The sequence below is a fragment of the Girardinichthys multiradiatus genome, chromosome 11 (genome assembly GCF_021462225.1).
Source record: "Girardinichthys multiradiatus isolate DD_20200921_A chromosome 11, DD_fGirMul_XY1, whole genome shotgun sequence".
Classification (NCBI taxonomy): domain Eukaryota; kingdom Metazoa; phylum Chordata; class Actinopteri; order Cyprinodontiformes; family Goodeidae; genus Girardinichthys; species Girardinichthys multiradiatus.
Window position 1 is genome coordinate 34853542 of NC_061804.1, and position 24711 is coordinate 34878252.

The 24711-nt window shown below is 40.1% G+C and overlaps 1 protein-coding gene across 1 annotated transcript; it reads right to left on the reverse strand.

Moving 5' to 3' along the window:
• Window positions 1-1127: 1127 nt before the first annotated feature.
• Window positions 1128-24675, reverse strand: LOC124876301 (A disintegrin and metalloproteinase with thrombospondin motifs 15-like). Its single transcript, XM_047378953.1, has 8 exons — window positions 23543-24675; window positions 17291-17423; window positions 14893-15060; window positions 10562-10845; window positions 10310-10487; window positions 10014-10186; window positions 4432-4607; window positions 1128-4290 (listed from the first exon to the last, which is right to left on the reverse strand). Exons 1-8 carry the CDS (start codon window positions 24455-24457, stop codon window positions 3501-3503), a joined length of 2817 nt encoding a protein of 938 aa, XP_047234909.1. The 5' UTR covers window positions 24458-24675; the 3' UTR covers window positions 1128-3500.
• Between the last annotated feature and the right edge of the window lie 36 nt (window positions 24676-24711).

Genomic DNA, 24711 nt, shown 5'->3' on the forward strand with positions numbered 1-24711 from the left:
AAAGCATGAAGAAGAAAGTCTGTCTCATCAGGCTTTCTGGCGCAACTTTGGTGTTCAGATATATTTTTAAATCTGTACCATTTCACTACTCCACGTAGCACAATAAGACATTTCCAAACTTTTTCGTCTGCGGATTTGCGCTCCAACTTTGTTTTTCCTCTACTTCTTCTTCTTCTACTCATGTGCGCTGTTCTTACATTACATCCTCTCTTCCTGCTTTTGAAATGCTGGCCCAGCATGCATTCACACTGCAAGCGAACAGCTTCAGGATCAGAATAAACTGTGCCAAAACTGGCAGTTGTAACTGTGCCAGGGTACAGTTCTTTGGTCCGTTTCAGGGTCTGTAATGGGTTCAACCCGGCATGATCCATTCCAGAAACCGGACTCTGGCACGGGCACAGCATCATCTTACTTGGTTGGGGTTGTGAGGAATCAAGTAAGAAAGGGTGACGAATATCTGACTGAAGCTGAGTTTAGCAGATCAGATGGATGCTGAGCTGTGTGTTGGGTGTATTTTCATTCTCTGTGTGCTGAAGCCATAGGCAAAGCCTTGTGCATCTGCACCTAATCAGCCTCATCACTGAAGCTTAAGAGGAGATGGCTACCGGTCATTCATTGGCTAATTGTCAACCATAGTGGTCCTTCTAGCCCTCCATGTCTTGCCTAATACATTTACCCTGTACCCTAACCCAGCTCTCTGCTCCTTCTTACAAGGTTACCTCCTGTATTACTCCCTGGCTCCTCACCTTCATGGAGCAACCTATATCCTGGTTCAAGCCTAACAGCTTAATTACCTCTTGGATCACAGCTTCCACGACCGACAACCATCTGGCTTGACTTTCTGGCTCCTTTCTGAAAACCTGCCCATCGTCCAACAAACCTTCACCATCTGTATGTCTACTCCCACACAGACTAAGACATCTGGACTCAGCTTACACCTTACCATGTCTGGATTCTTCACTGCCAACAGTAAGAACACTACCATTTCTGAATCATTCTTCTCAATTAATTTTCAACAGCGCTCACCTTCTACCTTCCCCCCCATCTCAGTGGTGTATATTTTAAACATAATTTGTTTTCTGGTATCACTACGTTATTACAGGAGAGAAAAATGAGAATACCAGACCTTTCAATTAATTGCTTTATTTTGGAATAAATATGTAGAAGTCAAAGGCAATTACAAATGCATGTGAAAAAAATTTGTTTTTGCACAGAGCTGAGTAAATGTATACATAGTATACAGTACAGCTCGTGTAAGTCATTTTATTTTGCTGTACAAAGTGCAAAAGCTGATTAAAAACACAGAAAAAAGAAACTAAAATCCAGTTAATATAAGATCCATCTTGCAGTTGGCTGCAAGATGGATTATTGGGTTGTTTAATCTGGCCTCTTAAAAAAAAAGAAGTACATAACAAATGGCAGGATTACATCAAGCCTTCAGGAAGAACACGTTAGTTCAGATTGTAGGGCCATGAATAAAGATATACCAGGACAAGAACATTCCCTATGTGTTTTATTATTTCATTGACATTAAATTATTTTTGGTAACTGTTCCAGACAGGCTTGATGTAACAGTGAAGACAAATGAGGTCAAACGAGGGCTGCAATGAAACATGCAGGGAACTAAAGGGAGGCAGGGATCTAAACCCACCTTGGTAGGATACACTCAGATTAAAGACTTTTGCACACCAAGTCCATATTTTTCATACATGATTGCATGTTAAAAAATAACTTTATATTATGTCAATGATATTGCTGCACTTAATTCAAAGATTTTTGAATCGCTAATGAGGTTTGATTTTTTTACTCTTTTATTTGTGTCATCAATATGTTTTTTGAGAGTTGTTGTTTTCTAAAATGGCATTTGACAAATTAAGTCAGTTTAGGCAAACAAAGGCAGAATAGAGAGAAAAAGGGCTTGGAATTGGGTGCAGAAGTGAAATGTCCCAAAGGTTTTTTTTTACTATTTGATGACATTTTGGCTCCTGCTACAATTATGCACAAATAGATTAATCTGATATATAGATGTACCAATTCCAATTTTGTTTCCAAATTTTTTGCAAAGCTGTTGCCTGTCGATTTAGAGTTTTATCCAATTTTTCTTTACATAATATAACATAAGAAGAATAACATTATATATATATTTTTTTTTATAATTTCTGCCCTGATCATTCATTAATTATTCACAATAGTGCAGGAGGTACTACACGTGAAAGAGCAGAAATTATGAAATCAAGTTTTACTTTTTTGAAACAAAGATAAAAGGATTGCCCAGTTTGGCATTTTACGCTAACAATAAGCACGATTACTATTACTAACACAGCAGTCACTATGTGCATGTTCTAGAGAATTTATTTTTATTTTTTTTAACTGTGAGATTACCAAAAGCTTGCCAACATTTCCAAATCTAGTATTTCCCTTCAGGCAAATTGTAGAAAACTCAGTTTCCTCTTAAATTGTTCCTTACAATCTTTGTGCTTGCTCTGACTTAATTTTAAACACTTCACTAATTCTGGAACAAACTAACTTTGAATCTTTTTCATTCAACAGCATCCACACTGAATACAGGATAGGTGTTAGTATGGTGCATTTGCTGGTAGGAAAAAGATTTGATTATTCAGCTTCTCTCTGACAGGACCCCAATCAGGGTCCGTCAAGCTCAAAATTTGTCAGTTAGCCACACTAATTGAACACATCAAATCAATAAAATCGTGTGAGGAATACAGACTTGGTGTGCAAGTGCATTGGGCTTGAAACTTTAGTGAGCAGTAACAGAGCAGTGATATGAAACCAATAAGCATATTTTAGATTCTCGGGACATAATTTACCACATCATGATTATTTGCTTTGAAATTGCTGGAAAACATAAAGTTTCCTGTCAATGTTGTCAACAGTCATCCATCTGTCGTGATTCAGTTCAGCTTGTAACAATATAATTTTTGTAAATATATTGCCAATAAATAGTTGAATCTGCAGCAGCTTCTGTACAACTCATCTTGAATGTCATGATGCATCTATGACTAAATGTAAATGCATTGGGGAAACAGGCGAAGTTTGTCAGTTTGTTCAGCTAATTCTGCTGTTTATTTGGCATCCAGCTGTCTCATCCAATGTTTGTGAGGTACAGCTAAAACTCTAATGGCTTAACACTTAACTATAGTAGCATAAAATGGGTTGCAGACTCTGGTAAAATAACCTAATTGCTTAAAGATCAACATTGTGTATCAACTAGCATTACAGAAAGCTTACATTTTATTTGACTTTCAAATGTGGAAGCTTTCATAGCAATGGCTGAGTAATGTCTTTGAAAGTTAAACTGATGTCTCTGAAAATGATCTGCCAGAATTCATTCCTTGGCTGCAGCTCTCTCATATTCTTGTTTTTCTTCCGAGAACTCTCCATTAATGTCCTATGAAATGACATAATATGACGTAATACTAGCGGGTAGGTTCAGTTTGGTTCCTTTGAAACACAGACAAAAATTGTTTTGTAGTTTCAAGTTACTGACAAGGTCTTAGGTTGCAGAAGTCCAGCTCCTGAGGTTTACGAAAGTCCTTGCAAAGATCCCTAGGGAGCAGAAGCCCAGACTGGTCTTTGCAGTGGAGAGGTCGCCTCTTAAAGCCCTTCCCACAGGTTCTAGAGCAGGGTGACCACTGCCCAATATCCCACTCAGGACAAGGGTCTCCACAAACCCTGGTGGCAGAGGGTCTGTGTGAAGAATCACAGTCCAGCCCTGGTTTTCCATCTGATCTTAGACACTGCACCATCCTCCTCTGGAAACCACGACCACAGGACACCGAGCACTGTTCCCAGGCTGCCGATGTCCATTTCTCTACAGGAGCATTTTTCTTGCTGTATGAGCTTTTAAGATTGTCTTTTTCGTTGATTTCATCTTTTGTCAGGACGCTGTTCTCAGAATTTGCTCGCTCCTCCTTCTTCAGCTTTTTGTCCTCTTTGGTCTGACGGTGAAGGTAGAAGGAGTAGCGTATGCGAGGAGGTGTTATCTTGCCTGCACACAGTACTTCCACGGTTAAGGCCTCTCCCAGGGGCTTCACAGCCTGCAGGGTCTCAGAGAGGCCAGTTGTGCCACTGTAGCGCAGCAGGCTTTTATTTACAATGATATCTCTCTCGCCAGCTGACACAATATAATTCCCATTGAGAAGGTAATCCCCCTTGCTGTTCTTCACTGCCAAATAGTTGTCATCACTAATCATTCCCTTGTAGCCTCGCTGACGGATGTCCACGTTGGCTGCGCCCACTGGCAACATGACCACGAAGTTGTAGCCATGCCTGCATGCCAAAACATTTTACAATCAGTGAGGGCTTTTGTCATGAGTGAAGCTAATGAAGTTTTGCTGAAGTGAGAGATGAAAAACAACAGGCACGAGTATCCCTTAGAGGGTCTCAGATGATGTTGCTGGTTTTACTCACAAAGGCTTGGTGAAGAGTCCCGACACCTTCTTGCAGCTCTTGTTGTCGCCTCCACAGACTCCACACTTATCAAACGTCTTTGTAGAGCCAATCACACCGTCACATCCAGCTTTGATGCACTTTCCTTGGACACAAACGCCTGTGGAGTCTGGCGAGCACGGAGTCCCGTCAACAACCTGCACAAATACAGTTCAAGGTCAAATACTCCCATGTTAAATAAGCTATTTTAAATACAGCTCTTAAGTCAACAAAACAAGAAAAACTATCCTATGCATGATATAAAAATATGCTCTAATACCAATATTTTGCAGTCAAAATACACTGAGACCCAGTCTTTAAAAACATATTTCCAAAACTGGAATCTTTACCACAGTAGTTTCCTGGGGACATTATTACCCCCCTATGTTTCCACTGTATTTACCAGGGTAAAAACAAATTAACAGAGCTGATATGCACCCAGCAAAAGTCTCAAACCTTTTAATTTAGCATAAACCTTTCAATTGAGTTTTGTAGAGGGAGAATGCAAAGCCTTAGAAATAGGTGGAAAGTTTTCAGCATAATTTTCAGCATAATACATCAGTTACATCAGTTTAAAATGTTTGGTTTTTAAATGGTTTATGTTCTGAGGGACAAATAAAAGCAACTGGAAGCCCAATGGATCACTGACAGATTTTTACAAAATGAGGCACAGCTGGTTATGTTACAAATCAATAAATAAATAGGTGGTTGAATATTTATAAACCTTGGTGTTATTTTTTTTGACCAGGACATGTCATTTAAATCCCATATTAAACAGGTTTCTAGGATTTCCTTCTTTCTTGGGTGATTGTGACTGTGTGCCTGTTTTTTTTTTGTGCAACAGGTTGGGTCTTGGACTGCTCCCTCTCCTGGATCAGCTTCCTCCCCGCCACACCGCCTACTGGTGGTTGGAGTCTCTGTCCGCTGGTGTACTTGTGGTTCTCGGTGTGTGCGGCCGGGTGCTTTGGTGTGGGCTGGCTCACTCCCGGTGGCTGCTTGCCGGGGCCTGGCCCCCTAGGCTCTGTCGGGCCTCTGCTTGGGGGGTGGTGTGTCCCGGGGTCTTGGGCCTCTGGGTCCATGGCTGGATCTGCTCAGGCGTGGACGGCTGCCGGCGGGGCCTGTGGGCTCGTCGCTGCGGCTCCCTGGGGCTTCTGCACTGTCGCTGCTGGGTGGTTCCCCTGGGACTCTCCACTGCTCTTCTCTGGGGGGGGGGGGTTGCGGTAGTCCCGGCAGTGTTTCTCCTGGGGTTCCTGTGCTTTGGGGGGCCTTTAGATGTCTATGGCTCGGATCTCCTCAGTGTCCGTCCAGGGATCATGGGGCAGGCCTGTGGGTCCTCACACTCACTATTGCATATTTTTGTGGAGAAACCTTGTATACAAAGCGTGTCCACACCCATACTCACAGGTGTTAAGCTTCAGGTGTTGACAGATACACAGATGTTCTATATTGGGCTGCACCTCTCACTAAGTACATTTTACATTCAGAATTACCGTGTACTATTTTGTTAAAAAAAAAAAAAAAACAGCTGCAGGTGTATAAGCTTTCTCTTTTTTGAGTTTCTTTTTTCCTTTTCATTTCAGTCTCCGTGTCTGTAACAATTGAAATATTCCCAAAGAAGTTTATAATAAAGTTTCTTTTATAAATATCAAGCAGAGCTTTAAAGCATTAGCTGTGATGCTCTGCTTGTGAAAGTAAATCTGCAATTTCTTGGCACTCAGACAACAATTCTGTGCGATACTCTGGCGGACAGGACACGGTAAAAAAAAACTAAAAAAAACTAGTCTATGCATTTGTTAAATCAAGGCTGGACTATTGGAATTCGTTACTATCAGGATGTCCACAAAATGCAGTTAAAAGCCTTCAGCTGATTCAAAATGCTGCAGCAAGAGTTCTGATAAAAATTAAAAAGAGAGATCATATTTCTCCTACTTTAGCTTCCCTTCACTGGCTGCCTGTTAAATCCAGAATAGAATTTAAAATTATCCTCCTCACATATAAAGCCCTTAATGATCTAGCTCCATCATACATCAGAGATCTGATGGTTCCATATGTTCCTAACAGAGCACTTTGTTCTCAGACTGCAGGTTTACTGGTGGTTCCTAGAGTCTAGAAGTAGAATGGGAGGCAGATCCTTTAGTTATCAGGCCCCTCTCCCGTGGAACCAGCTCCCAGTTTTAGTCCGTGAGGCAGACACCCTGTCTACTTTTAAGGCTAGGCTTAAAAGTTTCCTTTTTGATAAAGCTTATAGTTAGAGTTGCTTAGGTTATCCTGAGCTATCTTCCTTATTTTGTATCTCCATCTTCTTTCCGCCCTGTTGGATGGAGTAAGGGGGAGTCAGGTTTAGCCTAAACCGGCTCAATTATGGTTGAGGTGCAAACACACCCTCCATTTCTGCTACCATATGACCCCCTGTCTTTTCCAATGGTTATAATCAGTCTAACAGAGAGAGGTATCCCGATACTTGTGGTTTTTAGTATAACAATGGCCATCAGTGGGCTCTAGATGGACAAACTCTACTTTCAAGGCTAGGCTTAAAACTTTCCTTTTTGATAAAGCTTATAGTTAGAGTGGCTTAGGTTATCATGAGCTATCTCTGTAGTTATGACCACCTCTTCGCTACATTCTCACACTACTCTCTAATTCTGCATTATTTCCTGTTATTTCAGCTTTTAACTTTATGTTCTCCCTCTTTTCTCTTCCTAGAAGCTACACCTGGCCTGGCTCTGTGTCTACCTGTGACACCTTTCTGGAGAGGGGCATCTGTTGGAATAATTGAATATAGATGTATCTTATATTGACTAGCATAAGCAGTGGTGCCCACTCTGGTGTCCAATTGTTTCTTTCATCAGCTACCATCGTGGACCATGAGGTGTCTCTTCTGTCTTTAGTTAAGTACCATTTATAACTTCTATAATCCTGTCCTTTCCTTCCTCATTTGGTCAAGCTAATGAGTGGGATCAGCACCACAGCTATTTCTCCTATGGAAAACAGAGTTACACAACTCTATCCGTTATTTAAACATCAGGATGATGAAGATGACGAGGATGGAACTGACCACTTTTCTGACCTGTATCCAGATCCATTTCTATATGATTCTGTGATTTAAATGTCAGTAAGTACTTCTTGTCTTTGTACTCATGAAGATAAACTTACAGTTAAAAATCTGATAGAAGTGGCTGTTAAGTGATATGAGAATATAAGCAGATATAAGATATACAGGGAGGAATTGTTGGAATAATTGAATATAGATTTATCTTATATTTTCTCCTATTCTTTAACTTGACTATTTGATCTCATAACCTTTCATGATGTTTGTGTGAGTAAAGGATGTGTGAGTTTGTCTGCAGGCAAAGGTCATAAATGAAGCTTGGAAGGAAGCAGTCCAGTTGAGGAGGTCATAAAGATGAAGGCTGATTACACTCAACAAAAGGCACAACTGGCCCTGGAAGCTGAAAGGGGACTGTGGAAATGTGTTGTTAATGTATAAAGCTGTTTATGACCTGTTTACGATGCAGTTGTTGTTTCCCATCCTTTAGAGAACAAAGATAATAAAAGAGAGGATTCGGGCAGATGCTGTTCAGAGCGGTGCGAGATCTGTAACTGAGCACATCTGACCGTTCTCCTCGCAAAGCGAGTAAAAAACTAATACTTTGTCTCTCTTTTCTTTTTGTTATGTCAATAAATATTGTTAGGTTGGTTAAACCTGACAGCATCGTCCAAGCTTCTGCTAGCAACAACTTAATGCTCACCTTCTACTGATGATCCACGTGGCCCTGTCTTTCAGTGTTTAACCTTTTCTCTCTCCTAGACATGGCAATTGACTGAGCTTTTACTGTGACTAACTCTATGTGCTCTCTTTCAGACTCTAACCTTGAAAACTGGCTCAGAGTTTATGTGACCCCTAGTTGGTCGTGGCAGATGGCCGCTCACACTGAGCCTGGTTCTGCTGGAGGTTTCTTCCTGTTAAAAGGGAGTTTTTCCTCTCTACTGTCGCTACATGCATGCTCAGTATGAGGGATTGCTGCAAAGTCAACGCCAGTGACTGTCCACTGTCTCTAGATGCTCATCCAGGAGGAGGGAATGCTGCAAATTTCTGACTCGATGCAATCTGCTGGGTTTCCTTAGACAGAAAAACGTTTTTATCCAATTTAAATAACTCAATCTGACTGCACTGTTCAATGGTTAGGATTAATTGGAATGTATGTACCTGACTTTTGTGAAGTGTCTTGAGACGACGTGTGTTGTGAATTGGCGCTATATAAATAAAACTGAATTGAATTGAATATTTATCAGTTGCATTTACCCATAATTATTAAAATATTCCAATACTTTTTTAGACAAATAAATCAGAAGCATATGAGTACTTCAGTATTTAATTATTTCATATATCATTTCTGTGTTGCAGCTTATCGTGAATTTATTTTACCTGTCAGCTTTTCCCATGTAATTCAATGGGCAGCACTAACAATGTTACAGACAAGGCTATTTATCTGTAGATGAGATAGCCAATCACATGCTAAAACTTATCTGACAAGCCACAGGGAAAGTTTAAAGCATTTCATGATAGACTATAACACAGTAAATATTAAACACAAAAATAATTTCATATGTTATACAACTTTGCATTTGTAAATATGGACTCATTTACATAATGTAATATTTGTTATCTATTTATATAAATATTTCCTTAAATATTTATTTGATTGCAACACTTTTGGTCTTTTATATGCTCTTGCTCTGTGTGTGAGGGAAGATGATTTATGCTAATTTGGGACAAGGCTTTATTTAATAAATATCTGTGAACTTTACAAACTTCCTCAGACCTTAAAGTGATAATACTCCAGTTTCAAAAAGTCAACACTGTAAAATACTCACAAGTTTATTGCTAGAACAGCAGTCGGAGCTGTCTTTCCTCTAGTCTCTCTCAAGTCATGTAACGTGTTGCGAATCTATATAGGTTATAAAGTGCATTTGCTGTGACAGAATCATCAGTTATAATTTTTATTACAGAAAGTCACTACTTATAATTCAGCATCAGGAGCCTCTCTTCCACCCTCAGCCACTGAGCAAGACCTTATTCGATACCATTGCAGTAGGAGGAGCTACAGCTTAGCATCTGCTGCTGTAATGAATCTGTTTTGGACTCCGAAGTGGAAACATTCACAAAAGAAAAAAACTGCAAGACTGCAAGGATGATGTACTATTCTGTGCCTTATTTTTTGTGAACATCAGCTCAGACTCTACTCCAATTTATGTGATAGGATTAGTTGTTCAAAGAAAAGCGCTGTATTTTTATTATTCTGTTCCCTATGTGGGTAAGATACCCAGTTGTAACTCAGAGCTATGGGTATTATGAGAGTTTTACTCCTTCAAGGACTGGTGTTGGAGTGCTGTCTGACAGAGACAAACTGTTGTCCCTCCACTTCCTTCCTTCTCTTAGTCTCCACATCTAAAGGCTATCAGTTTTTATAGAATTTTATTCGATAATAAAATAAAAGTAAAACTAATCCAAAATAAAGTAATAAAATAAAGTAAATTCAGGTGTAAGTAAAATATCCCTTTACCTTGGTAGACAGCACATAGAAGTAGCCGGTCCCATTAGCCCTGCAGATGAGTTTACATCTGTCCTTAGCAGAAACTCCAGAGTACTTTGGCACCCACACCACAGAGTGGGCAACACGGGTACTACTGAAAGTCCGGCCAGAGGTCTCACATTGCTCTTCTCGATAAGTCTTATCTGCACAAAGAGATGGAACAGTACAGAAAGTAAGAGATGAAGCTGCTGTCGGACAGGGCTAACATTGGACTTGGTTTCTATTCAAATGTACATTGTTAGACGTTTTCTCTGAGAGACTCCCACCTGTCTCAGGGCAGCAGTTCAGATTGCAGGACCGATATTTGACACGAACTCCTTGGCAGTATTTGCCCCCATTTGATGGAGCTGGGTTGTTACATTCCCGTTTAGACAGTTGAACACCACCTCCACATGTGCGGGAACAGGAACCAAATGGACCCCACTTACCCCAACGCCCATCCAACTGAAAAAATAAGGCCCATTAATAACGCCCTAGTGTCTACTGATAAGAATTAGCAGGTCTTTCATAAGTCGTACCTTCACAGTTTGGAGCTGTTTGTCAGAGCAGACCCCTCGGTCACAGACCTGCCCGTCACCACAGAGGGTTCCATCTGCCCAGGGGAAATGCCGAGTCATACACACCAGATGACCACTGGACTTCCCTGTGCACCACAATCGACTGCAAGGTGGCTGCAGGAAAGGACAGGGCTTGGAGCCTTCGCCAAAGGCAAGCTCACACTGACGGTCGAGATCATAGGAGGATCCGGGCAGCACATCTGGAAGAACTAACGTTTTCTGAGGCTGATCAAGCAAACAATCACCTAGAAGACAAAAACCTTAGTAGTAAGTAAGAGTAGAATAGAACAGAGTAGAATAGTCTTTATTTTCAGTAAGTAAGTAAGAACGTAAGTAAGACTTTTAAAAAGATCTTATGAGTTAAGACAAAATTTTACAGATTTTGGTAAATATTTATAGTACTTTTTGGTAAACTGCATGTTAAAGTAATAACTTTATCTTCACCGCAAAATATGGTGGATCAAGTATCATATTTGGGTCAGCTTTGCTACTTCAAGTCTTAATATTGATTAACAAAATCACTGAGAGCACTATGAGATCAAAATTCATTAATTTTGGGTTACCATAGTTTGTAGCTGACTATTAAAAATAGTTTTTGTGTGGCCAAGTAAAGTTCTTTCCAAAAAGGCATCTCAGAAAAACATATGAATTTAAATTGTTTTTACAGAATGGGATTAACGTTTCCAAAGATTTTACCAGAAAGCAATGCTTTTTAAAACTGGTTTTAATGAGATCCTGTAGTGCAAGATATTCTATTTAACTAATGCAATTCTACTTGTCAAAGTGAAGTTTGTTTCACAAAGAGCTTCTCCATTGCTGTCAGTGTGCAACTTCCGCTGGGAAGTAAGTCTAAGCTGTGAGTCCTGGAAACACATTATTACATGGGTACAGCTCAAAATATTGGAACATCAATAAAAAGTTTAATGTTTTCTGTCACTCATTTTAGAAAGTGAAACACACATGCAGGTCCTTCTCAAAATATTAGCATATTGTGATAAAGTTCATTATTTTCCATAATGTCATGATGAAAATTTAACATTCATATATTTTAGATTCATTGCACACTAACTGAAATATTTCAGGTCTTTTATTGTCTTAATACGGATGATTTTGGCATACAGCTCATGAAAACCCAAAATTCCTATCTCACAAAATTAGCATATTTCATCCGACCAATAAAAGAAATGTGTTTTTAATACAAAAAACGTCAACCTTCAAATAATCATGTACAGTTATGCACTCAATACTTGGTCTGGAATCCTTTGGCAGAAATGACTGCTTCAATGCGGCGTGGCATGGAGGCAATCAGCCTGTGGCACTGCTGAGGTCTTATGGAGGCCCAGGATGCTTCGATAGCGGTCTTTAGCTCATCCAGAGTGTTGGGTCTTGAATCTCTCAACGTTCTCTTCACAATATCCCACAGATTCTCTATGGGGTTCAGGTCAGGAGAGTTGGTAGGCCAATTGAGCACAGTGATACCATGGTCAGTAAACCATTTACCAGTGGTTTTGGCACTGTGAGCAGGTACCAGGTCGTGCTGAAAAATGAAATCTTCATCTCCATAAAGCTTTTCAGCAGATGGAAGCATGAAATGCTCCAAAATCTCCTGATAGCTAGCTGCATTGATCCTGCCCTTGATAAAACACAGTGGACCAACACCAGCAGCTGACATGGCACCCCACACCATCACTGACTGTGGGTACTTGACACTGGACTTCTGGCATTTTGGCATTTCCTTCTCCCCAGTCTTCCTCCAGACTCTGGCACCTTGATTTCCGAATGACATGCAGAATTTGCTTTCATCCGAAAAAAGTACTTTGGACCACTGAGCAACAGTCCAGTGCTGCTTCTCTGTAGCCCAGGTCAGGCGCTTCTGCTGCTGTTTCTGGTTCAAAAGTGGCTTGACCTGGGGAATGCGGCACCTGTAGCCCATTTCCTGCACATGCCTGTGCATGGTGGCTCTGGATGTTTCTACTCCAGACTCAGTCCACTGCTTCCGCAGGTCCCCCAAGGTCTGGAATCGGCCCTTCTCCACAATCTTCCTCAGGGTCCGGTCACCTCTTCTCGTTGTGCAGCATTTTCTGCCACACTTTTTCCTTCCCACAGACTTCCCACTGAGGTGCCTTGATACAGCACTCTGGGAACAGCCTATTTGTTCAGAAATTTCTTTCTGTGTCTTACCCTCTTGCTTGAGGGTGTCAATAGTGGCCTTCTGGACAGCAGTCAGGTCGGCAGTCTTACCCATGATTGGGGTTTTAAATGATGAATCAGGCTGGGAGTTTTAAAGGCCTCAGGAATCTTTTGCAGGTGTTTAGAGTTAACTCGTTGATTCAGATGATTAGGTTCATAGCTCGTTTAGAGACCCTTTTAATGATATGCTAATTTTGTGAGATAGGAATTTTGGGTTTTCATGAGCTGTATGCCAAAATCATCCGTATTAAGACAATAAAAGACCTGAAATATTTCAGTTAGTGTGCAATGAATCTAAAATATATGAATGTTAAATTTTCATCATGACATTATGGAAAATAATGAACTTTATCACAATATGCTAATATTTTGAGAAGGACCTGTATATTGTATAGATTCATTACACATAAAGTAAAATATCAAAGCGACCTGGTCTTCCATTACACCTCAACTGTGCTACAGACTGATTGCCTCCATGCTATGCCGCTTTGATGCAGTAATTCCTGCAAACGTATGTGTGCTTTGAAATGAACTGACATTTTAGAAGCCAATCGCATGTATTTTGCACTTTTAATTTGTAATCCTACAGAAAGTGCATATGTCGATTTGTTTCAAAAACATAGAAAAAAACTGCTGTTTAAAGATATATCTGGGGTAGTGTGGCTGTGGTCTTAGAAAGATCAACAAATATAAGTATAACTCCAATTTAGCAGTTAAGTCTAATTTAAAATATTTGACCAGATCATGTGAAGGTAAGAAAGACAGACCATACTAAATCTAAATTTGGGACTGCGCCTTTTATTACAATTATTTTAAGATGTCAGCAAATATGTGAAAACATGAAAAACTAGGCAATATGTTATTCCCACCATTTACAAGAAAATGCTTTAGTTCCTCACACACTACAGCCATCCTGACTCTAACCCATCCAGAAGCGGCCCCTAAAAACCCACTAGCCCACCCTTGTTGCACAACCTTTAAGAACATTGTGCCCAAGCATGGTTAGATATTTTTGTGTGATTAGAGTTTAAAATTAAAGACAGTTTGTAAATTGTGCAAAGATTACAGCACTGTTACCACTAGATACAAACCACACACAAGAACTTTCCAAGAAATAGGGTAAAAGACTTCAATAAGGTGGCTTTTATTCCTTAGAAACATCTACCACTTCTCCTTGTGGGTAATCTTTGCATCCAAAAGCGGTTATGCACAGAGGGAAAAACAGGGTCTCTGTTTCTGAACTGTTTTTGTGTTTTGATGAGTTCCTAACAAATTATAAGGCTAAGTGGATAAGCAGCAGTGGGCAGCATATTTGTTTCATTCCATTTCACAGCAATTTTTGGCAGAAAACCCAGACCATTTAGCTGATAGATAACTGCTATATATACACTCAATGTACACCCAATAAAGTGAACCTCTCCTCTTCCTTCCTATTCTCCCTCTAAAGAGTGATCATGGAAAACAGTGGTGGGGGAGGCTGCTTGTAGATAGATGAGCAGGTAACAAGTTATTCTGGAAACAGGCAGCACTACATGAAAACTGCCTCAAACTTGTGGCAACAGCTTTAAGTCTAGTTTCGAGAAATCAGGCTGTAACAATATCCTGCAATAAAAGAAAACATTCTTAGTCATAATTAAGAACATTCTTTGGTCTCTCTCTTTTACAAGTTTGTATGCTGGTATTTTCATTTCAAAAATGGAGGTGGAAAAAAGCAAAAGATGTTTGCCTATTTGTAGTGAACCTGCATAGGAAGCTCTGGGCAGACCCATCTCTTCTCCAAACCACAGCGTTGACTCTCCCAGAACCAAGCCTTGTAATTTAGGACACATGTGGGTGCAGTTTTAAAATAAAAAATTTGCGTTGCTCTAAGGCTAGGTCCTGTGGTCTGGTATGTTTGGAAAAAAATCTGCATCCCAAATGTATGAATTTATTTTTTGCTGCCTGCTGATGGAAAACTGCAAGAACAAGGTTACGCTGATGTTCATTCACATGCTCTTCATCACAACTCTTCACTCATAAATGCCCGAAAGTAGAATCCTATTACATTTCTACACAAATTCATGAACATTTCAAGATATTGCAAATAATATACATATACTTACCATGTCCGCTGTCCAGAAACTCAGTGATGATGGCGGCGCTGCAAGGAGACCACGGGCTGGTACGATTGATCTGAATAAGGGTGGGGGACATCATGTGGTTCTCCTGAAGCTTTCCAAACACATCTTCACAGGCCTTCACGTTGTCATGTGGCATGTTAAACACATGGCCTGTTGAAAACATGTCAGATATCTATTACTGGTCCTTCTCAAAATATTAGCATATTGTGATGAAGTTCATTATTTTCCATAATGTCATGATGAAAATTTAACATTCATATATTTTAGATTCATTGCACACTAACTGAAAAATTTCAGGTCTTTTATTGTCTTAATACGGATGATTTTGGCATACAGCTCATGAAAACCCAAAATTCCTATCTCACAAAATTAGCATATTTCATCCGACCAATAAAAGAAAAGTGTTTTTAATACAAAAAACGTCAACCTTCAAATAATCATGTACAGTTATGCACTCAATACTTGGTCGGGAATCCTTTTGCAGAAATGACTGCTTCAATGCGGCGTGGCATGGAGGCAATCAGCCTGTGGCACTGCTGAGGTCTTATGGAGGCCCAGGATGCTTTGATAGCGGCCTTTAGCTCATCCAGAGTGTTGGGTCTTGAGTCTCTCAACGTTCTCTTCACAATATCCCACAGATTCTCTATGGGGTTCAGGTCAGGAGAGTTGGCAGGCCAATTGAGCACAGTGATACCATGGTCAGTAAACCATTTACCAGTGGTTTTGCCACTGTGAGCAGGTGCCAGGACGTGCTGAAAAATGAAATCTTCATATCCATAAAGCTTTTCAGCAGATGGAAGCATGAAGTGCTCCAAAATCTCCTGATAGCTAGCTGCATTGACCCTGCCCTTAATAAAACACAGTGGACCAACACCAGCAGCTGACACGGCACCCCAGACCATCACTGACTGTGGGTACTTGACACTGGACCTCTGGCATTTTGGCATTTCCTTCTCCCCAGTCTTCCTCCAGACTCTGGCACCTTGATTTCCGAATGACATGCAGAATTTGCTTTCATCCGAAAAAAGTACTTTGGACCACTGAGCAACAGTCCAGTGCTGCTTCTCTGTAGCCCAGGTCAGGCGCTTCTGCCGCTGTTTCTGGTTCAAAAGTGGCTTGACCTGGGGAATGCGGCACCTGTAGCCCATTTCCTGCACACGCCTGTGCACGGTGGCTCTGGATGTTTCTACTCCAGACTCAGTCCACTGCTTCCGCAGGTCCCCCAAGGTCTGGAATTGGCCCTTCTCCACAATCTTCCTCAGGGTCCGGTCACCTCTTCTCGTTGTGCAGCGTTTTCTGCCACACTTTTTCCTTCCCACAGACTTCCCACTGAGGTGCCTTGATACAGCACTCTGGGAACAGCCTATTCGTTCAGAAATTTCTTTCTGTGTCTTACCCTCTTGCTTGAGGGTGTCAATAGTGGCCTTCTGGACAGCAGTCAGGTCGGCAGTTTTGAGTGATGAACCAGGCTGGGAGTTTTAAAGGCCTCAGGAATCTTTTGCAGGTGTTTAGAGTTAACTCGTTGATTCAGATGATTAGGTTCATAGCTCGTTTAGAGACCCTTTTAATGATATGCTAATTTTGTGAGATAGGAATTTTGGGTTTTCATGAGCTGTATGCCAAAATCATCCGTATTAAGACAATAAAAGACCTGAAATATTTCAGTTAGTGTGCAATGAATCTAAAATATATGAATGTTAAATTTTCATCATGACATTATGGAAAATAATGAACTTTATCACAATATGCTAATATTTTGAGAAGAACCTGTATATATAAAGTACCTGACAACCCTTCTGACAGCAGTGCCTGCCTTCTATCCACTCGTCCATACAGGCCAGATTTGTTGAGACTTGTGTGTTAGGGTTAGCAGCTGTGGCATACTCTTTCCATGTTCAGATAATGGGTTGAACAGAGCTTCTTTTATAACCTAACTCTGTTTTCAACATCTCTAAAACTTTCTCTCTGACCTGTCTGCTGTGTTCCTTGGTTATTGTGATGCTGTTTGTTCACTAATGTTCTCCAACTTACCTCTAAGGCCAAAACAGAACAGCTGGGGTTATACTGAGAACAAATCCTACTCAGGTAGATTAGCTAATTACCTGACTTTAGAAGGAAATTAGTTACAGCTGATTTAATGTAGGTACATCATAGTAAAGGGCACTTAATGCAAATGCATGCCATACTTTTCAGGTTTTTATTGTTACAAAAATAAAATCATGTATCCTTTTTTGTTTTATTGCATATTTATGCAGCTCTTTGTGTTGATTAAATGTAATTACAGTTTGGGTATCAATATTTTTTTTTTTAAAGACAAAAAGATCTCTGACTATACATGAACAGTAAACATGTTTTGGATGAAGCCATGTCAGAATCATACCAAGCTCATGAGCGGTGGTGAAGGCTGAGGGAAGGCCATCGTCTTCAATGACAGAGCAGCTTCTCTTCGGGTCACACATGGTGCCAACATCTGCCATGCCAAGAGTGTCGCAGGTGGAGGCTCCACAAAGATCCTGCATGAAAACATGAGCCGAGTGAGAGAACCGCTTGCAATTGCAGATTTTTCGGCCACGTAGACACAGTGGAAACCTGTTGTAAACAATCAGGAGTTATGGAGTAAAGTCAGAAGTGGAACCCCATGAGTTATTATTTTCCTTCTAATGCTGTACCAAAAATGCGGCACAAGAAGTAAAGCTGCAATCTGAAAGAAATATGATGCTTGGCTCAGTTATAGGAAATATCCTTCCAAAGGAATATCAGCACGGTTTGCCAAATGGATACTCTGTAATTAAGGTATAAACATTGGATTTTAAAAAGACTGTGTCTGTCACTCTTGTAAAAAGTTTTATTGAAACATTAAAGCTTAAATTCAATTTGAAGAGTATAAAATATAGTTACGGTTCACCAGATGATCAGTCCATGTTTGAAAACAAGTCGGATAAAGTGTTTTGAGCCCAAACCATGAAAAGCACACTAAGTTCCAGGAAAATACAGACAGAATTTCAAAATAATCTTGGAGCAAACATCAACCATATTGCCCAGTACCATGTTGGATTACTGTCAGTTATTTAATACCCTTGAATAATTTGCTGTGAAGTGGAACAAACTGAAAATATAAAACATGGAAGTGTTAAAATCTGAATCCCACACTTTTTTAGGAGATCCACACTCAAAAAAAGTTTTTTTCTCTACGTACAGTTGAGCCCACATTTATACATACCCTTGACATATTTATGTTTACAGCAATCTCTTAATTTTACCACAGGGTTTCTTCTGATTGGAAGTAATTTTGACATGGCCCAGTCAGAGTTTAGGCAAGGCAAGTTTATTTGTATAGCCCATTTCTGCAACAAGACAATTAAGTGCTTTACATGATGACAAAAAACATTAAAAAGTACATCACAGTGACATGATAAAGGAAAGTAAGGAAAAGTCAAGAATATTTTCTTACATTGTAAGACTAAACAAACCTCCTGCAGGACAATTACATCTTTAACCAATTCATTGATGCATTGCTTTTTGGTCCACGTATTTTCCCCATAGAATCAAACCTTTCTCCCTGGGGAGGAGGTAATTTCTTAGAACCCTCTGGCCCATTATGCATCTGGGTAATGGGGGAATATTCCTTTAAAACTTGTCTACATCTAGGTTTAGGATTAGGGTAATGGCAAGGAGGTCTTCTGACCCCAAGCAGTTGAAACTTACAAATTGCCAAATACCAGTGGAAACATTTAAAAAGGTGGTCAACAATTACAAGAAGGGTTTGATTGCTGTAATACTATTAAAGATGTCTCCACTAACTATAGACATTCATTTTTTTATTAAAATGTGAATAAAACAGGTGAATTATTTTTTGTTAATTTTTTTTGAAGATTGGTGTTACTTCTATATTTGTTTTTCTTATCTTTTTAGAGATGCCTGTCTAATTTTCTATCAGAAACAAACTTTTAACGGTTTAACGACGATAATTTAAAATCTAAATGTGTCAGGGGTATGAATACTTTTAGGCTTAACTCATTCAGACTAAACTCAAAGGAACAGCAGCTGTGCTTGACTTTGTAGTGATATCACACTACTGACAGACCTTAAATAACATGATAATGATATTACACCTCAACTAGCATGGTGTTATTAACTGTCCCAACCTACAACTTTTCCATGCCAGAGCTGTTTCCAGATGACCTATTTCTCCACAACAGAGTTTTAAAACCCAACAGCAGGCAGTGTCCATTTAGACCTGAATCCCGTAATTAAAGCATTGGTTGCCACAAAGCACTGCCCATCTGCCTGGAGCAGAAAAAGCCCTATAACCTCCTGCTCTCCCAAAAAACACCATTGGCATCCGGCATACGGACGGTCTGACCACGTCCAGCCCTTAAAATCCTTCAATGAACTAAACGAGAAAATAAAACATGGTGCCAAGTGAAGACCTTGAGTGCTATGACAAATCATTCCAAGAGTAAAACGTATAAACCACGGTTGTTTGCCAGAGCAAATCTAGTCCAGATGTTCTCATGTGTGTTGTTGACATGTGAAAATTTGGGCCAGCTGAGTAAAAGAACAAAAAAAAAAACTAGAATAACAGGGGATAAGAAATTGCCATATTAGGGAGTTTGATCTTTACTATGACCTACTTCCCATAAATGGCACTGATGTTTGCTTTTTTCTGGTGTTTAAAAACAAACACCTCAAACTAGAATGATGTCATGGCTTTTGACTCATTTCTCACCTTTTTTGCCCTTTTTGTACAATTTTATGAAGTACACTAGTAGAGTTGCTGACGGGGTCAAGGGAGTTTGATTGTTTGCAACATACGATTTGTGTGTCTGGAAGAGGCTTCTTTAGTGAGAGTGCTTCAGGAGTGTGGGGCTCTTAAATGCTCTTAACAACTTACTGGTCCTTGTGCAACCAAAGCAGGAGTAGTATTCACATTATCTGCATAAAATCAAGTTTGTTCACAGTGTGGTTTACATCAGGACTATTCCTTGACTCTGTTCCTGTTTTTGGTGGTTCGCAGTTGACTGTGAAGCAGCCGGGATGTGGAGTTAGTCCCTTTAGGTCTAAAGCCATACTTCTTCCCTCTGGGTAGGTAGTCAATTTTTTCCTCAAGATATGTGATGGTAGGGTAAAGTTGGAGATGGAAGATGCCTTGGGGTCCATCAGAATGAACCAGAGAATGTTGCTAAGGAGAGGCATATCTGAGTTTCCCTCCTAGACCTATCACCCTAATGACCCGATGGATGGACGGACGGACGGATGGATGGTTGAATGGAAGGAAGGAACAGTATCACAGGGTTCATTCCATCCAAACACAGACGTCGTGCTTTTTTTCTCACCCCCCTATCTAAGAAGCAATACAAGCTATTAGTAATAGTACAGGCTCTCTCTCAGGGGAAAACCCATAGATTTATGGTAAGATTTAGATCTCTAGGATGCTTTTGTACAGTAATCAGTCTGTGTAGCATAATGAGATGAGTAACTTTGCAACATTCTTTTAACAGCAATTATGCCATTACTAGGGTTTGAGCACAAACCACAGTTGCCTCTGGACAACATCAAGTTGGTCTTCATAAAACCTACAAAATTACTCTGTGGGTCAGTTAACTGCACACAATGGATCAGACTGAAATAGTAATTAAATGTTATGGTAAACAATAAAAAGCACTAGGTCATGAATCATCAGAAGATGTTCCAAATGTTGAACCCTGGCTGAGTGCTCTTTCATAAGCAGAAACGTTAAAAAAATAAATTGTAGGGTACCTAAAGCTAAACTTCCAAATATTCTAAGTCTCTTGAAAGAGGAAGAGGAGAATGTACCACTAAATGTTTGGCTACAGTCACTTGAAAAAGTTTCCTTTTAAACATTTTCACATTTTGTCGTTAAAACCCCAAACATCAGTTTGCTTTATTGGGATTTTGTGTGACAGACCTTGTGTGACAGACTACATAATTGTGAAGAGAATGGGATACTGAGAAAGCCGTGCTGTGGGGACACTTTTCTTCAGAAGGATAGGGAAGCTGGTGATGGGAAAATAGATAAAGCTAAAAACAGGGAAATCCTGTAAGAAAACCTGTTAGAAGCCAGAGCTATAAAGGAATGGTTTAGGGTTAGGGTTAACCCTAACCCTAACATTAAGGTACTTGGGCAGCCATTAGTGTTACTCAGAGGAGGATGAATTACTTGCAAGGCAAATAAACAAATTCCCTGTGATGCAGAGTTAATAACATTCAGAAAGATGAGTTATTCAAACACAATCTTTGTTTGAAAAGCACTACGGTTTATTTAATTGCTCTGTTCAGTGACTAACTGACATTACTCATACTAGGTATTTACAATGTATTTCTTAATGTATTTCTCTGCATTTTGTACTTTGAATTATTGCAGCAAAATGTTCACTAAAGGAGTATGTGACGAATATGATAAGATACAGGTTGACAGGAAAGGAAATAAATGCTTTTATTACTGCAGCTAATACCAACTTATACATGCATGGCAACCATATTGGATTTTGAGATCAGGGTTGTTTAGAAACCTCTGACTTTTTCAAAGTGAATTGAAAAGGGAAGCAAGAATTCAGCTGTACGTGTTCTGTTTTCACACCTTAAATGGCTAAAGATTTTGTTCGAATAGGGAATTAGAAACAGGTCTTTTTTACATGCAATTTCTGATCATATTTGGCAAGATTTCATAAATCAACCATCCTACTGATAGATTTGATTTAATAAAAGCTGGCAAAAATGACAACATAGTATGTTTTCCTTTTGGTTATTACTATTCACTATACACAAAAGGTACAATAGAAGTTGTCTATTCTTAACCAAAACTGAAGTTTTGTTTGAGCTGAAAAATTTTAAACTGGTTTTAATTTTGTTTTTGAATACTGTATGTCTTGGGCATGTATGCTGTAATATGTTTTATGAATTTATTAGCATTTAGGTTGCTGTGGACAGTTTATATAAGAAATTCCTTGTAAATGTTGTTTGTTGTGCTTGTAACAGTTTTGAAACCCCAGTTTAAAGCAGATGAGGTCATTCAAAAGTATTCTAACTGAAACAGTGCTGGAATCCCTTGTCGCTTGTCTTCCTGCTTTATATAGCAAATTGTATCCACATGACTCATCATGGGCCAGCCCTGAACAGTTATTAAGGTCATCCGAACTGGCTGTGGAGTTTGTAGCGTCAGCTATGGAGCCAAAACAATCTTGATTATTTGAAATACCTCAGTGTTGAACTGGAGAGATCTTTTTGCGTTTCGTGTTTGGGAGAGGATGAGAGTGATGTATGAGCATAGCGTGCAGAGACAACACAGCAATGATAATGAATGCTAGAGAACATTTATGTCAGACTCATTGGTGTGTTGTAAAGAGCCAACTGGGCAGGCTGTCTGCAGTTGTGCTTGTGTTTCTGACTTGGAGCAAGCAGATGGGGCAAATATCAGTCTCCTATCCAATTTGGTCCTCCCTTCAGGGGACGGTTTAATGAGTTGCAGGCAGGATGGTGGGTAGGGCTGGAAAACCCTCAGCTGGAGGAGAACGGGAAGGGCTAAAGGAAACAAAGTGCATCCCTGAGGACTCTGATGTTTAATATTTGGCAAAGTAAAACTATGCCAAAGCTTACGGAACCCTGTTAGTGGAAGTGGCCAAAAGTAACTCAACACCTTGTGTTACATTATTTTATTCTGGATGGAGGGGCTTTTGGACTGGCCTTATTTTACAACAGAATAAAATTGTGGATAAACATGTTTCTAACCTTTCTTCCTAAATAAAAATGATGTCTCAATCTAAAAAGGCTTTTTTATGTTGCTTAAAGATTACACCAACTTATTGTTGGTTCTATGAGGTTTTACATCAGTTAGAGCTGGGATGTGGCTAATGCACTGGTGCAAGTTCAGCAAAAATGGACATTGTGTTTCAGAGCTGACCAATAACCAAGGTTACTTTGACAGGAAGCCTGTCACAAGCCCATATTATGGAGTTTTTTTTTGTTTTTGTTTTTTTATCAAAGTGTATATACTGATGAGAGAAAATGTGCAATGCCCCAGAAACGTATTTATGACCCTTCAACTTGTTCACATTTTGCCACATTACAACCACGTAATTTAAGGTATTTTATAGGAATTTATTTAATTTACCAACACAAAATAGTGCATTATTGTGAGGTGGAAGCAAACTGACCCATAGTTTTCAATTATTAGAACAAACAAAAATCTATATGGCATTCATTTGTAATCCGATACCCCTAAATAAATCCATGTAACCAACTTCTCCCCAGTCACAAATCTTTTGCAGCTCCTACCACGTTTTCTTCCAGGATTGACCGGTTTTTAGTTCCATCCATCTTCCAATCCACTCTAAAAAATGTTCTCTTAGAAACATCTAACGCCTTCACAGAACAGCTGTATTTATAGTTAGATTAAGGCACTATACTCATTAGGTGACTTTGAGATGCCATTTGGTTTCACTGGGGTCCGGACGCTGCACGCCACATCTTTCCGATCGTTTTGCAAAAAATGAAAACTATAATTTCCCTTCACAATTGCATTAAAGTTTGTGGTTGCAAGGAGATAAAATGTGAAAAAGCTCACAGGGTGTGAATACTTTCCTTCGCCTTATTGTGATCTATGCTGTCTTACCTGTCTGGTAAAGAGAATGGCTGTATCCCAGTAGTCTGGATGCTTATCGTTGTGTTTGTTCATCTTTTTTTGCCAGGTGCAAAAGTTACGCAGCGTCATGGCTGCGTTCCCGGATACCTTGGGACCTTTGTCCTCCTCCGATATTATCTCGATCTTTACCACTGTGATGCTGATAGAGTTGAGGATGCTGGGGTGCCTGTACAGCCTCGCTGCGACCGACATCAGTGTTAAGATGTAGTGCTTTAGGTCATCCCCATGGAAGCTCAACATGGACTCGTCCGCAGCCACCAGCGTCTCCACGTACCGGGGGACGGATGCGAACCTTTTAGCTCTCCCCATCCTCTTGGACATCGTTTCGGTAACATTGTTGAGATCCGTCATCCGCTTATACTTTTGGAGGGATTGTGCGTCTGAGGGGCTTAGATCGCTCTCCACTGCGCACCTGGAAGTGGAATTCTGCTTGAGGTCGTTACTGGATCTGCGTCGGACGATGTGTGCGTCCTGTAGGCTCCGGGTGTCATTGCGCACCGGGCTGATAAAATATTCCCAGCCCTGGAAGCCAAAGGCACCATTTAAACCTTTGCAGAGGCTTAAAGCTGCATAGGAATCTCTGTCACCATTCACATATCCAGAGTAAAAACACCCTCTCAAATCAGTGCCAACATCAGTATTGGAGAACCAAAACGCGTCTTGGATAGAGATGGAGGAAGCAATGAAATCAGAATCTTGTTGTAAATCGATCACTAATTCTTGCTGGAAAACTCGTAACTTTATGTCACACTTTCTCACACTGATATCCAAGTCGTTGTCAAAATCATCCCTGTCGTCTTCCAGTCTAATCGGAAAGCACAGCTCACTTTCCATGCAGCAAGTAAATTTAACAAAGTAGAGGAGAAAAACTGCTCTGACAAACATGTCGATGTTTGCGCTAAGTAAAGAACGCTATGACCAACAGAGTAAAATCACACTAAACTGAATTTAAATCCTCAGTGGAAGCACTAAAGGGCACAGATAAGGATTAAGAGCATGATCCAAAGCGCAGGGCTCTAAAACAATGCCACTGGTCGTACAAGTTCACTCAGAGTAAACTCCTCCCGGTCATGACCCATTTTCATGTTCCACCTGTGAGCTCAGAGGCGATCGCTGCTTTCTGAGGATGGGGCAATTCC

Bases quoted from the DNA above. Each gene is read 5' to 3' on its own strand.
- LOC124876301 (XM_047378953.1), bottom strand. From the start codon at position 24,457: ATGTTTGTCAGAGCAGTTTTTCTCCTCTACTTTGTTAAATTTACTTGC. The intron at 17,424-23,542 runs GTAAGACAGCAT...GTTTTCATGCAG, and splicing joins CCATTCTCTTTACCAGACAG to GATCTTTGTGGAGCCTCCAC. The intron at 15,061-17,290 runs GTATGATTCTGA...TGTTTTCAACAG, and splicing joins CACCACCGCTCATGAGCTTG to GCCATGTGTTTAACATGCCA.